The sequence below is a fragment of the Limulus polyphemus genome, unplaced genomic scaffold (genome assembly GCF_000517525.1).
Source record: "Limulus polyphemus unplaced genomic scaffold, Limulus_polyphemus-2.1.2 Scaffold927, whole genome shotgun sequence".
NCBI classification, from domain to species: Eukaryota; Metazoa; Arthropoda; class Merostomata; order Xiphosura; family Limulidae; genus Limulus; species Limulus polyphemus.
The window spans coordinates 72,400-88,409 of NW_013666537.1; the positions used below are offsets into that span (position 1 = coordinate 72,400).

Sequence of the window (16,010 nt, forward strand, 5' to 3'; positions counted from 1 at the left end):
TCTTACTTGTCGTGGTTTGTTGGTGTGTATTGATAAAAAGTCATGATATCTAATCAAAAACACCTTAGATGTGAAAAGCAGGTGCGGCCAAAAACGGACTGAGCGTGCGACTTAAAGCTTTAGGATCGCTCATTTCTTACTTGTCGTGGTTTGTTGGTGTGTATTGATAAAAAGTCATGATATCTAATCAAAAACACCTTAGATGTGAAAAGCAGGTGCGGCCAAAAACGGACTGAGCGTGCGACTTAAAGGAACGAAATCAAAATCGGCGGCCAAACTGGTAGCTACACTTATAGCATTGATAATAGTTTTACAACAAATATTCATTCATTAGTTAGCTAGGCCGCGTAGTTTGTTTTATCCACCATTAGGCCCCAAGTTGAACAAAATGCGCCATCTGACTGTTCGTTAACAAAGTAATTAAGCTCACCAATAATTTGGGTATTTGTGAAAGGTGATGGATTCTGTAATGGTTAAGACACTATCGAGGACTTCTTTCGTATTACTGCTTAATAAAACGATTCACTTAAAAATATTGAGTCTCTTTTTTTTTCATCAGTATGAGTTGTATTAATGAAGAGATTTGTGGATATATATTTTAAACTAGATGAACCTCCGCAGGGTCTCCGAAAGTGTTTTGTTTCAAGAGTAAATAAAACCAAGATCAAGAGTAACAAATATTTTTAATTCTTGCTTTTGAAGTTCATATGTCATGCTGTGTTGTAGCCAACAGAGTGCATAATTCTTCTCGTGATTCATGGCATGCGCACGATTTACTGACGTCACGACAGTGCAACATGCAACGTTAAGCTTCCCTTATGTGACGTCATTGCTGACTGACTGACAGACAACACACTACTGTATAGTAGTGCGAGTGATTAAAACAGATGACCCCTTCAGGCGGCCTTCTGTCCTCTTTCGGAGAAATTAATATTACGAAAAGAAGTTTTTCTCCAGATCAGTAATTAAAAAAACAAAAAAAAATGTGCATTGATATTGAAGACTAAGAATTGTAGAAAAAAGTGGTCGCAATCGTTTTAATGTTACTTGTATATACGTATATAGGTTTGACAGACGTAAGCAGGTTCTCATAACGCATGTATGTACCTACATACACTAGTTTTAGTGACACATGTATGTACCTACGTACACTAGTTTAAGTGACACATGTATGTGCCTACGTACACTAGTTTTAGTGACACATGCATGTGCCTACGTACACTAGTTTTAGTGACACATGCATGTGCCTACGTACACTAGTTTTAGTGACACATGTATGTGCCTACGTACACTAGTTTTAGTGACACATGTATGTGCCTACGTACACTAATTTTAGTGACACATGTATGTACCTACGTACACTAGTTTTAGTGACACATGTATGTACCTACGTACACTAGTTTTAGTGACACATGTATGTGCATACGTACAGAGGTTCTAGTGGCACATGACTCACATACGTACACATGTTCTAGTAAAAATATATATGTACATACGCACACAGCTTTTAGTAACAAGTGTACGTGCTTGCTTACACGGGTTATAGTGGCCCATATATGTACTTACGTACATAAATTTTAGTAACACATGTATGCGCATATGTACATGAGTTTTAGTAACATATGTAGGTACCTAGACAAATTGCTTAAGGTTATTCCAAGTAAAACAACTTTGAAAATAACCATTTAATCTCTATTAATTAGTTTAGTTGTCCTACTTGGTTTATTTTTTCACAGAATATAAATAGGTGGATCCAAAGAAAATACCCTTTTTTCCTTAAAATAACCATAGCGAATTACTTCATCTTACCACAAATGAACCGTCGTTCTTCCTCAACAATTAAAATCAGGTTTCGAAGCTGAAACATTTAAGAAATTATTAGACATATAGAAGGCAAACATAGTTTATCAAAAACAAGTTACAGAGATAAATAAATGCATTAAACGTCTTGTTACGTTAATTGAAGTGTAAATACGTTTGTTTACAAGAACTTGTAGCTTGTTAACGGCGTGATTAAAACGTTCAATTTGGTACGTTTTTTTAATGCGATATCAGATATTTTCTATTTTCGAATAAAAGTCAGTAAAGGGGAGTGAAAATCCATTTTTTTTACAAAACTTACATCATAGTTTTATATTTACATCAGTAAGTGGAAAGCCAGTTTGAAAAGAGTTAATAGTTAATATAATCTGATGTTTAGATAAACGAGTGAGAATAGAATAACATGCAGAGATGAAATAAAAGTGTCCTTAACAGATTGTTTTCTGTTAACCCACTATTAAATATTTATTAAACATTAAATAAGACATTCAATGTTTCTGGAACTGTAGGAGCTCACACATCGTTTACAAACTTATTGCATAACGTTCAATGTGTGTTTATCCTTAAAATCCGTATAGTGTGCTCATTAAATCCCCATGTTTTAAGAAGAAGAAAAATTAAACTTATGGTGTTTTAATTAATTATGAAGTGGAGTCTGACAAACTGGTTATCAAATACTATGTAAAAAATCAACTAGATCTCCAGTCCAATGAAAGTGGACAGGGCTTGTTAGTAATTATTATCCGGACTGTAAACCCCAGTGTACATGTTTCATATCCCGTTGCCACAAACTTGCGACCCGAATTTTGGAGACCATGAATGCGTTATAAGAGTGATGAGCAAATCCCACTATTTGCTTAGAGAGGCCACAGGTTAGGTGATTAGATGCTTTAGCACTATACTATTGGTTTAAAACTAGGGAAGGCAGGTAGTCCTTGTATAGCTTTGCGCGAATATCCTAAACAAACAATACAATTAAAATAATTAGCTTAAAAGATACGATATGAAAGTTTTTAAAATATGTCAGCCATAACTTACTGTACTCTTTTTTTCAACATTTGACAAAATTCATTAGTTTTACAATATAATGCAAACAGTAACACTACAGATCAGTTGAATTGTTAAGTATTTTGTGAAGATTTGTCAAGTTAATGTCTGAAACTAAAATGATTCAGAGATTTCTCATCATCTCTTGACCAATTATGATGCGTTTTGTTGAACAATGTTTTCTCCTTAATGAAGTCAAATTTAAAAAAACAAACTTATTAAGTGCAAAGTATTTTAAATAATGAAATACACGTGTTGAAACGTAACAGTTCACCTACAATTCTTAAATATTTTCGTTGTTACAAAGAAGTTCCGCCCGAATTGAGAACTGCCTTGTACCAATCTTTTCATTAGTCAACTTAAATTATGAATAATTCTGTTTTCTTAGTGAGTACATATGTACGAACTATGGACGCTTCACTAGTTGTAATTGAAATGTAATAACACTCATACTCTGTTTGTAATACATGAAGACTACACTGTTCAATACTTCAAAGATTTTAATTATTTCTAATTTCAGTACTCTCGGATAATCAGTAAAGGACTGCAATCAGACATCGTTTCATGACTGATTCGTAGTAAAGGAATAGTTTACAGCACTAGGGTCTGGAAACTGTTAATCGTTTCATGTCTGATTCGTAGTAAAAAAAGAGTTTACAGCATTAGAGTCTGGAAGCTGTTAATCGTTTCATGTCTGATTCGTAGTAAAGAAAGAGTTTACAGCACTAGAGTCTGGAAGCTGTTAATCGTTTCATGTCTGATTCGTAGTAAAGGAAGAGTTTACCGCACTAGTAGGCCTCTATATTGTTTAAGTGACATGCATAAATTAAGTTATTTTTGTTTTAATGCAAAACTACATAATGGACTGTCTTCGCTCTGTCCACCACGGGAAATTCAACCCCGTATTTAGCGTAAGTCCGTAAATGTACCGCTGACCTACCAGGGAAAGAATAACCCAAATTCAATGTTCATGATACTATGAAATTAAGAAAATAAGAGATATCGAGTAGCTATTAAGTAGCTTCACATTGTAATATCTTGTGGAAATTAGCATTAATCACATTAAATTAAAACTACAAAGTTTTGTCAAATAAGCACCGAAAATATAAGATAAAATAATACCCTAATTTTACTATGAGTTATCTCCTCCGCTTATGAAAAACTTTTATGCAAGCATGTGCAAATCGACAGTGTATCTGAAAACATACTAACATTTGACCAACCATTTAAAAAAAGTCTTTTATCTACATATTTGTTGTTAATGTTATGATAACTTTTGATGTTTCATTCACACGAAAGTCCTTCTGAATTTGTTCCCCAGTGGGTCAGGATTAGCGGTAAGTTTACGACTAATAACGCTAAAACATAGAGTTCAATTCTTCGTGACAGACAGAACACAAATAACCAATTGTACAGCTTTGCGCTGAAGCAACAAGAAATTCGTGATTTAATATATATATATATATATACATATATTGGTTCACATTCATCGTATTGAAAATACTTTTATTCCATTAGCAAAACATTACACAGTTTGCCCACGAAAGAACAGTAACTGAAATGCATGTAGAAAACTATGGGTTTTGATTTTACAAAATTTAAAATGTTGTTCGTGTATAGTCTACTACGATATTTCAGACTTTTAAGTGAACTTTGTGTATAGAGTATGACAGAAAAAAATTAAATTATCAAAGTACCTCAATTAAGATTGTTTAAATAACTCGATATTAAATGGGCCTTGCACATTCCGAAAATGCAATTATTTTAAAAATAACATATTGCTACTGCATTAGTTGGATCTAAGGTTTTCGTTTTCGAAATATTTCTGCTTTTTTCTCTTTTTTTTTTTTACTACCTAAATATTAAATGTCAGCCTGAAATTTTTAAAAGACTGAATTAATTGTTGTAATCCTACACGTTATCTATAACACGATTAAAATCTTAAATGTGCAAATGTATCTTGATAAGTCTCATAATACGAGACTGGCTTATAATTGAAAGGCAGTTGAAATACGTCAGTAATGAAATGCCTATTTGTTGAAGATAAGTAACACACCTAAAAACCTGCTCCAGATCATATTTAAGAACCACCTTAACCATTAATTTTTCATTGGCTAAACGGCAAAGGGTTCTTCAGCAGAAACCTTTAGTAGCGTTGAAGATTCCAGTAGTTATAAACCTCCGGAGTCATGAAGAGCTGGATGCTGTTGGGTGCAGCGATTTGGGGCTGCCTCTTCTCTGGTAAGTTCTTGATTTCTCTGTGAGATTTATGAAATAGTTCTACAGTCATTTAAAAAAATAAATTGTTGGTTACTTTACATATTATTGTCGTTATTTTTCAAGTCAGCTTGAAATTTTGTGTTTTTAATTTTAAAAGAATTTAGTGCATCAAACACGTGAAATCTCACTTCGTCTTATACATAATAAGCACCTTTAGAGACAATGTATTTAGTATACTTCTAGCAATACAATTTACAAAATCCAAAGAAGTAGCCATTTAAATAAATATGTATATCTGTGTGTATTTGATCGAGGTGTGGCATGTTAAATGAAAACATAGACCGAATGAAGTAAATTTTAAAACATCGAGTGTAAAATATTTGCTGAATTCTCAACTAAGTAAGCTTCCTAAGAAAGATGGTTGCTTTTTCTGACTGAAATCTTAACTCACTGGCTATGTTACAAATCACGTAATTTAATCGTTCAAGTTGAACATATCATATTATGTTGTAACTTGATGTTTTAATTATCTTGCTACTTGATTGGGCCGGACAAGACTCAGTTTTTAGTGTGTCTTAATGCATATCAAGGGGGTCTGACCTAAATGCTTAGTTCACTTGTGATATAGTGCGGTTCAGGTTCCAATTCCTGATAGCTTCGTCATTTCTGTACAGGCCATTATGTTTTCGATAGTATCAAATTTCTTGTAAGAATGAGATGATATGAAACATTTTACTGTCAAGCAAATGATACATGGTGGCTACAAATCTACTATTAGTGGTGAAATCTTCACATAGGAATATATGAAAATAGACGTAAGGGCGTATCACGATAAGTGTCCTCTTTTCTAGCATCACAGTTGATACTTGGGTTCAATAATTACAGGATCTCTTGCGCTGAACAATGACGACAAAGAGTTTTCTTGTCCTGAGAAGGAAGGTTATTACGCAACCCCAGAATGCAACACATACTACGACTGTAAGGGTGGACATGGCACAAGGAAGACGTGTCCCCTTGGTCTCCACTTTAGCCGCATAACCAGAATGTGTGATTGGCCTGTATTTGCTGGTTGTGATAAAGGTAAAATAGTTTTGTTTCCACTACTCTGGGACTTCATAAGATTAAGAATATATTTTTATTAGCTACAATATACGTTCAAGTAATATTCCCGCTTTTATAATTTTGTGTAATGATTTCAACTTTTAAACATTCACAAAATTTCTGAATAATGTTGAGATATTTAAAAATAACAACTGTGGCTTTTAATGATTTTGGCACAAAAAACATCTATAAACTATTACTTTTAGACAAAAAATAAGAGTAAAGAAACAAATGGTTAGATCATTTCAAATCTGTTATATTTTGTACAAATATGTATTAAAATACACGAGGCATACAGTAGATCAGAAACGTGCATTTTTCAGGTAAAAGTAGCCTTTATATCTTATAGAATAATCACTGTAGCCTTTTAATGTTTTTATAATTCTCTAGTTTTTAGTGATTACAACTTTAATCAAAATTTTGTATCACTTGCTGCTGACTTCTTGGAAAAACAAGTTTGACAAATATAAGAATCTAGCTGTTTATGAAACATACGTTTTTATTTTTAGACACAGCTCCATGCTCTTGTGACTGATATATATCCCGTGAACTAAACATTCTTTACTTGCTTATTTAGTGACTGTAATATATCCCGTGAATTAAACATTCTTTACCTGTTTATTTAGTGACTGTAATATATCCCGTGAACTAAACATTCTTTACTTGTTTATTTAGTGACTGTAATATATCCCGTGAATTAAACATTCTTTACCTGTTTATTTAGTGACTGTAATATATCCCGTGAACTAAACATTCTTTACCTGTTTATTTAGTGACTGTAATATATCCCGTGAATTAAACACTGTTTACTTGTTTATTTAGTGACTGTAATATATCCCGTAAATTAAACATTCTTTACCTGTTTATTTAGTGACTGTAATATATCCCGTGAATTAAACATTCTTTACTTGTTTATTTAGTGACTATAAGATATCATGTGATCTAAACACCCTTTACCTGTTTATTTAGTGACAGTAAGCTACCCTGTGAACTAAACATTCCTTTTACAGTCACTAAATAAACAGGTAAAGAATGTTTAGATCACAGGTTATCTTACAGTCACTAAATAAACAAGTGGTAAAGGATGTTTAGTTCACAGGGTAGCTACGAAAATCCCTATCTTTCATAACCATATAAAATATTGCTATTTGATAAACACTTTATCGTAGTTTAGTTTCGTCTTGATAGTTATCAAGAAGTAGTTTGTTCAGCATTTACCTTTAACCGAGAGTGTACATACTCTCATGAAGGCAGACGTGAGTGTGCCGAAACGTTCTTTATTAACGTTTCGTATCAAGACGAAACTAAACTACAATAAGAAGTATACCAGATCTATACTATTTCGTATCGGATTCCCAAGACAGCTTTCGAACAGATGGACTAATATTCGATTGGTATTTAACATGTGTAAATAATGCTTATTTCATGGCATAGCTCACAGTCACTAAATAACCACGTATAGGATGTTTATTTCACGGGGTAACTTACAGTCACTAAATAACCACTTTACAGAACATGAATATTTGAGAACTTCTGACTACCGACTTGGAGAACCCACGGATGAAATGACTGTCCAGACAAGACCTGCCACTGTCTCTATCCAAGCCCAACAAACTGTAGTATTTATTATCTCTGTACTTTGGGAGTTCCTACCAAAGAGTATTGTGCAGGAGGTCTTTATTTTGATCTAGATATCGGGACGTGTAACCTTAAGGAAAATGTCCAATGTGGTACGTTGAAGTTTAAGCTCTATAACTGGCGAAACGACTGATAAAAATGTAGCTCAGCGGCAAGTCTGAGGGCTTATAACACTAAATACCGGGTTTCAATACTCGTGGGGAGCACAACACAGATATCCTTTTGTGTACTTTTGCGCTTAACAGCAAACATTTTTTTTTGTTGCTAATTAAGCACAAAGCTACACAATGAGCTGTCTGTGCTCTGCCCGCCACGGGTATCGAAACCCGGATTCTAGCGTTGTAAATCCGCGGACATACCGCTGTGCTACTGGGGGGCGAACAACAAACAAACAAAAGCAAATGCATATATATGTATATATATATATTCAGATTTAAAATACCACAAGAGGTAATATATATATATATATTGTGTAAAGTTCTTATCCAAGATTTTGTTTATAGTTTATTTTTTATCTTTAGTTCCAAATAATGTTTAATGTTATTAAACATTAAGTCAATATGTGGTAGCTATCCCTTGAATTAAAATTATTCACGAGTGTATTATATGTGTTAAACTTTGACTCCCTTAAAAACGATATTATTTCTGTAGAATACTTAATCTGATAACTCCAAAAATTTAACTTAAACTATCCACAATGTTATATTGTCCAATACATTATATAGAGTAGTTTCTAATCTCGGTTTCTACCCCTAATAAACCATCCTTTTGCATTCTTTTTTTTTTTTTACCAATTGATCCAAGTTTTTCAGATCTGCAACTAATTCGTACAATCAAAGCACTTCCACTCTTTCCCTGATGGTTTAGTGTTAAACTGATTCATTGGCATTTCTGTAGCAAGCATAAAAATATATACCGATATTAACGCTATTTTCAGCAATCTTGTCCACAACCATAAGGAATCATATTATAAGCAGTAGCACTGTCTGGTCTAGAAAATACTTCTTTAATGATTCTAAAAAATTGAACTTAATATCTTTATACATATATAATAAAAATCGTATTAAAAGACCTACAGTGAAGTGAGTTTTCTACTTATTGATTCGTTGTGTATTAAAATATCGTTTTTACGAAAGTGTGATAAACAATTTCAGTTTCTTAATATGAGCAAATGTATGTCCAAACTGTTTAATTTACAGGAACTGCAAATGATAGAAATTTGTAGCTTTTATAATTAATTTCTACAAATATACTAAATCCTGGAAATACTTCTTTGACAAATTTGTAGTTTTGTTAACCTTTTATGAAATGCCAGACATTTTCCAGCTTCTCGTGTGAATTATTTATCAATATTTTACTTAGTATCTACATTACTGATAATGAAATTACGTGAGATGATTTTATTGATCTACAAAACAGTAATTATTATTTACTGTCAGATGTTACTACCACCTTGAAAACTACTACCATTACTACAGTCCAGCCTCCAGTGGACGATTGTATTGAGTGTGGTCTGTTTAAAGATCCGGAGAACTGTCGTCGATTCTATCAGTGTTCCCAAGGTATCAGGTACCACAAATGGTGCTCTGCTGGTCTTCATTATAACGAACACCTTAAAATCTGTGATTGGCCAGAAAACGCTTGCTGCGGTAAGAAATTAAAATGCTTGTTGTAATGATTTTCGTTTTAAAACTTTATAGAAGATTCTGTTGGGAAAAAGATGTAAGCAAGTGAAAAATTTATCTTCATTGCACGTTACAATTTTACTAATATGTAAGTATTCCAACATTTAATTGATAGCCATGTTTATAATCTACAAATTGTGTTGTTGTTTTTTTATTTTGTCATTTAGGAACAAATACATCTTGCTCAAAACCAACGCCTCAACCCACACAGTCACAGGAAGGTTGCAACTGCGAGTGCTGTTTTTTCCCCGATGAGAAAGACTGCGCAGCTTACACCTACTGTGAGAAAGGAGTTCTTTACAAAAAACGCTGTTCAGACGGCCTCTATTTCAATGCTAAAATAGGAAATTGTGACCTTGAAAGCAATGTAGATTGTCAGATTGATCCTAAGTGTCCACAACCCAACGGAAAGTATCCAATTCCTGGCACCACTACCTACTACCTGCTTTGTATTAAAAACATCGTCAGGATAGAGAAATGCCCTGAAGGACTCGAATTTGATCCTGTTACCATGTGTTGCACTTGGCCAGACACGTCTCAAAACAGTAAGTGGTCTCATGCTTAAGCCTTCCTGCTTTGCCTCATGAATTTAATAGGTGCAAAGTTGTCTGTATCCCTATTAGAAACAGTAAGTGGTCTTATGTTTTCGGCTGGCTGTTTCACATCAAAGTATTTTACCTATCTTATGATATTATTTTTTTATTCCGTTTTTACTAACAGAAACAGTTCCAGGGCTCATCATCTACCCAGCGAAGAAAGATTGCCCCTGTGACTGTTGTGCTATTCCGGATCCCGATGACTGTACAAAGTTTACACTCTGTATCAACGGCAATGCTATTGTGCAACAGTGTGCTGATGGCCTTCTCTTCAACCCTAAGATTGAGAATTGTGACTATGCAAAGAACGTGGACTGTAATTATAAGCCAACACAACCTCCTGCTATCCAGTGTGAAAAACCGTTTGGTCTTTTTCCTCATCCTAGCAAATGCAACCAGTACATTAAATGTTCTTACAGTATCCCTGATGTGAAAAAATGTCCAAGTATTCTTCATTTTAATCCCAATCTCAGAGTTTGTGATTGGTCGTGGAACGCTGGCTGTGGTTAGTGTAAACATTGTAGGATTTATGTTGAATAAGCAAATTAAAATATAAAAATTATAAAATATATCATTTAAAAAAAAGACAAAAAACAACAATTAGATAACGAAAATTTATAGATAGTTAATTAGAAATTATTTCACTCTTTTTGACGCGAGGATTAATAACGCTGACCACAAAAGGAATAATCTTTAAACAGTACATTCTGTTTATTTAATTAGATATTGAAAGATCATGTCAAAGGACTGGTTAAGAATTTGTATGAAAGAATAATTCCTTTTTGGGCTGAAATAAATTTGAAAAATTAGGCGTTTTCTGTATTTTCAGGTAAACCATATGACAAAGATCCACCTCCCGAGGGCAAATGCGATTGTGACTGCTGTATGAAACCTGTATCAGGTGACTGTGCAGCTTATATTAGATGTGAGAACCGTAATAAATACTACGGAAGATGTATAGGAGGATTAATGTTCAATCCAAAGATTGAAACGTGTGATTTTGCAGAAAACGTCGATTGTGGTGATAAACCAGACTTTGGCTTTAAATGTAACACCATATTTGGTCTCTTCTCTCACCCCAACGACTGTACTAAGTTCATCCAATGTGCCAATTGGAGGCCTCACGTGAAAGATTGTCCCTCAGGACTTCATTTCAATACAGTTTTGAAAAGTTGTGATTGGCCTTGTTTAGCTCGCTGTGATCCCAACATACCAGGTATAAGAATTTTCCCTTACGTTCTATAATCCTGAATAGATATTAATATCAACATATACTTATATGTTCGTAATTATTGATTTTACTTGATTCTTTTTATTAATTGTAAAGCTTCTAATCGAAAGGAATTTCTTGTTCTACATAACTTAAAAATTGGTTTAAACTTTTAGGATTATATGTGTGTAATCTGTTATTGGTTTCTAGACATAAACAGTTTATCATTTCCAAACTCTAAGTAATCTGTTTAAGGAAGTTATTTATATTTTACATTTACAGTTTGTCCAACTGAAACAACTAACACCACAGTAACTACCCCTGGCTGTAGTTGTGATGGGTGTATAACACCCCACCCTAACGACTGTTCAGCTTATTACATATGCAGAAATGGCCAGAGAGAACTCCTTTACTGTCCTCGGGGTTTTCAGTTTAACAGTAAAACTAAAGCTTGTGATTACCCTATAAACGTTCGTTGCTGGAAGTTCATCTGTCCTCTGCCTGATGGAATGTTTAAGAACGATAACGACTGTGGTAGCTTTTGGCACTGCTCAAATGGAATTCCTCACTTCAAGGATTGTCCTGCTAACTTACACTGGAGTGTGGCAGGAAATAGGTGTGAGTGGCCTTGTCTTGCAAAGTGTGACCCCGTTGTTCCAAGTAGGTTTTCATTAATTATCACAAGAGAAATAGGTTTTCGTACTCATATAAGTGTGTCTCTGATCTATTCATGCTTTATTTTCTGTTGTGAACCTTATTACATTTTAAACTAATTACATAATGTCATTTTGTTTTTTCCTCAAAGCCTGCCCTCCGAGTACAACTTTAAAACCTATTGATCCCTGGTGTCCTTGTTCTAAGTGTCTCAGCGAAGATCCGTTCGACTGTCAGGCTTTCTTTAAATGTGATAACGGTGTCCGAGAGAAGAAGTACTGTCCCACGGGTCTGTACTTCAACAAGAATACTAAAGTATGTGATCACTTACATAACGTTGAATGTCCAGATATTGGAGATCCTTGTCTTTGTAAAGCTCCGAAAGGCAAGTTCATCCTTCCAGAAGACTGTGGGAAGTACGTGGAATGTATCAACGGAATCGCATTCATCCGAAAGTGCCTTTGGGGCCACAAATTTGATCGATCTAGACAGATCTGTGCTTCAACTAATGACGATTGTGGTAAAATTTTATTTGTATTACTAACAACTCCGAAAAGAAAAATTGACTAAAGTGTTCAATGATATTTAAAACGTAAATTTGTTTATCATTACTTGATGAGAGTGAGACCATGGAAAGAAAAAGAAAAATAATTAATAAGTGCTTCTTTTTAACAGTAAAACAAAACTTTTACGATATAGACACCTAGATCTTAATTACACTCATTTTCAACAGTAAGACAAAATGTGTACGGTGTAGACACCTATATTTTAATAATACTTATTTTTAACAGTGAAACAAATATTTCACGGTGTAAACATCTACATTTTAATTATACTTATTTTTAATAGAAACAAAACGTGAATGGTGTAGAACATATTGATTATAATTATTTTTAACAGTAAAACAAGAGATGAACTGTGTAGACACATACATTTGAATTATACTGTTTCCATAATTTTTCATCCAAAATATTTCAAACAGATATATTTGGTAAGAGCCCTATCTGTAAGAAACGAAATGGACTCTTCTCAAAAACGGGTGATTGCACCAGGTTTTACCTCTGTTCTAATGGAATTGCTTATCTTAAGAGCTGTCCTTCATCTTTATACTTCAACCCTCATCTCAAGGTCTGTGATTGGCCGAAAAACGTTCATGAGTGTGGAGTCGATCGAGGTAAATTTCTACGTTACACTTTACCGTTTTTAATGATATTAACTATAACTATGTTTTAGATTGCACACACACACACACAAAATTCTTATCCCTCAAATAAGAAATACAATAAGAACATCATTTGTTATGAAAACCACCTTTTAAACGAGGCCAGTCTATTTCATATAATACAGCGCTAGCAGAAATCGTTTGCAATATTAAAATGTATTTCAATATAAATTTGTTTTTCAAATTATTCGCACACCTTTATTAACTGTTTTTATAACTTTACATTTTATAAGTAATTTTCAAAAGTACAGAACTATCTACTGAACATTCATTACACATTCATGTTCTACTTTGAAGTTCCCTCTTTAAAAAAGGTTCACTAATTCAAACAAGCTTTATTTAATAGAAAGTTAATATAAAATTAACAGTAACTTGATTATTCAGATAACGAATCAACCTGCGACGTTACCTATAACATCAAGTGTCCACCCTGCGCCTGCCGAGTGCCTGACCTGCATGACTGTGGTACCTTTTACCAATGTACCACTAACGGTATAGCCTGTAAGAAAACATGTCCAGCCGGTCTCAGGTTTAATCCCATGAGTATGACGTGTGACCTACCTAAGAATTATGATTGCACTTTAACAGGTATGGTTGTTGCGATAGTTTTACAGAATAAAAATTTTAAGTTCTATGACATTTTTCATTTTCTCTGCAACGTTCGTTTGCTTTATGTTTTCATAACAAGTAGGATATAAAAGTTCGCTTTGTTTTTATTGTTCGTGATCAATCAAAATGTTTTTCACTGTGGCAAAATATCATACTAAGTTTTTTCATCAATTCCAAAATAATTTTCACCAAAAATGTTCCCGTAATAGTTATAAAAAAAAAGTAGTTACACAGGTTGCCTTTGGTTCCCTCCTTAAAAACATTGGTATGTAATTACGGAGATTAATTCGTTTTATTATGGTAATTCAGCTTATCTTTACTTACCATTTATAATTTTCTGTTTTCTCAAAATGTGCTAATACTTTGCTATCGGGTGACAACAGTATAAATACAATACTGGATAATCGCCATTGTGTAATAATTGTTCTATTTCCATACAGCCTCTGGAGAAAGACAGGAAGAGGAAGTCAACAATAAAGATACTGATGTCTGTAGGGGCCAAACCAGTGGAATGGTTAGAAGTCCGACAAACTGCTCAAAGTTTATTCACTGCAGCCCAGCTGGACCAGGACAAGAACAAAACTGTCCAGCTGGACTCTACTTTAATGAAAATATCCAGGCTTGTGACTACAAACAAAACGTCAACTGTTAGTTATTCTAGAACCAACACCAATACATTGTTTGATTCAGTACTAATAGGGGAATAAAAGAAACAGGACTGGTGTTACTCTAAAAATAGATAGTGTCATTTTTATGTCTTGAGTAATTAAAATAAGTTGTAGAAATACAAAAATACTACATACTATTCTATTAATGTATATGATTTTTAATTTTTCTACTTGCGTAAAGCTGAAAAGTATTCAGTTGTTTTAAAAAATTCGACAAAGATTATATTGTAAGCATTATAACAAAATAAAATTTATTATACCAAAGGAAGTTGTAAATGAATCGTTTCCTTTGTTATTTATTTATTTATTGTAATTACATGATAATAAAGAAATAAAGAGTAGCTTTAACTTCAACAAATAAATAATCTTTATACAGAAGAAATTTATACAAAAAATATTTTAAAAAAAGTAATTTTCGGAGTCGAAATAACAGAGATGTTGGAAAGTATAATAATAAATGTTATCAGAAGGAACATATGATCTCATTCACAGACTTGTGTTTATTTTTAGATATATTTAATAAATATATCATATTTTTCAGATTGTAAAAAATTGAAACTATTTGTTAATTACAACGTTTTCTCACCAAATTATAAATATCATTATAGAAGGTGGCAAGATTTAGAGGGGTGTAACCCATGCAATTATATAGGGGCCTCGAATCTCAAAGAAGGGAGCCTCAATGAGAGAAAGCGGCTGGTCAACAGCACCCATCAACTCTTTGTCTAGTCTTGTTTGACCAAATAGTGAGATTTGACATTTATTATTATAGTGCACTCACAACCACAAACTTGGAGCGCGTTTTCGAAGAAACGGGCTGCAAACCATAAATCCTCGGAATCATAGTCCGATCACACTAATCATTGTACTTATATTATACTTCATGTTTTCGTTATCAAATAAAACATAAAATACTACATAAAATAAAGCATAAAATACTACATAAAATGAAGCATAAAATAAAACATAAAATAAAGCATAAAATACTACATAAAATACTCTTCAAAAACTATGGCTCATAATGGCTTAGAGTAAGTCTGAGGGCTTATAACGCTAAAAGTCGGATTTCAATATCCGCAGTGGGCACATCATAGATAGCCCATTGTGTAGCTTTACGCTCAACAACAAACAAACAAGCAAAAGCTATATCGTGTGTGTTAAGCCTTCCCCATCGTTTATTTTCTGAAATGATTTTTTCCAACTGTAAGTAAAATTCTGGTTTCGTTGATTTTCCGTTCAGAACGGACTCGATTCACTCACCTTCGGGATACTATTATCTACAAAGTCATTTCTTTCTGTGTCAAACAGTTATACTAGAAACACTGCGAAAGGTTATACATTACCTGACTTGGAAATAGACGAGTGAGAAACCAATCACGAAACCTAAAAAGTGATTTTCCTCAATAATAACCCTGTGGGTCAAAGTAAGTTTACTGACTGACATCGTTAGAATGCGGGGTTCGATTCCTCTTGGTGGACAGAGCGCAGTTAACCAATTTCGTTATATCTAACAAACAACAATCATAATTATAGAATTTC

General features: G+C 33.4%; 1 protein-coding gene across 1 annotated transcript; it reads left to right on the forward strand.

Moving 5' to 3' along the window:
• The first annotated feature begins 5,057 nt into the window (after positions 1–5,057).
• LOC106461282 (fibrillin-1-like) lies at positions 5,058–14,691 on the forward strand. Its single transcript, XM_022388154.1, has 12 exons — positions 5,058–5,109; positions 5,974–6,168; positions 7,767–7,919; positions 9,267–9,476; positions 9,680–10,057; positions 10,233–10,613; positions 10,938–11,324; positions 11,601–11,978; positions 12,124–12,492; positions 12,955–13,146; positions 13,579–13,782; positions 14,244–14,691. The coding sequence occupies exons 1-12, from the start codon at positions 5,058–5,060 to the stop codon at positions 14,453–14,455; spliced, it is 3,111 nt and encodes a 1,036-aa protein (XP_022243862.1). The 3' UTR covers positions 14,456–14,691.
• Positions 14,692–16,010: the final 1,319 nt, after the last annotated feature.

What these genes read in the sequence shown, in the direction of transcription:
- LOC106461282 (XM_022388154.1), top strand. Translation starts at nt 5,058, where the DNA reads ATGAAGAGCTGGATGCTGTTGGGTGCAGCGATTTGGGGCTGCCTCTTC. An exon ending in TTGGGGCTGCCTCTTCTCTG is followed by an intron (nt 5,110 to 5,973) that starts GTAAGTTCTTGA and finishes CAATAATTACAG; the next exon opens with GATCTCTTGCGCTGAACAAT. An exon ending in GTGTGACCCCGTTGTTCCAA is followed by an intron (nt 11,979 to 12,123) that starts GTAGGTTTTCAT and finishes TTTTCCTCAAAG; the next exon opens with CCTGCCCTCCGAGTACAACT.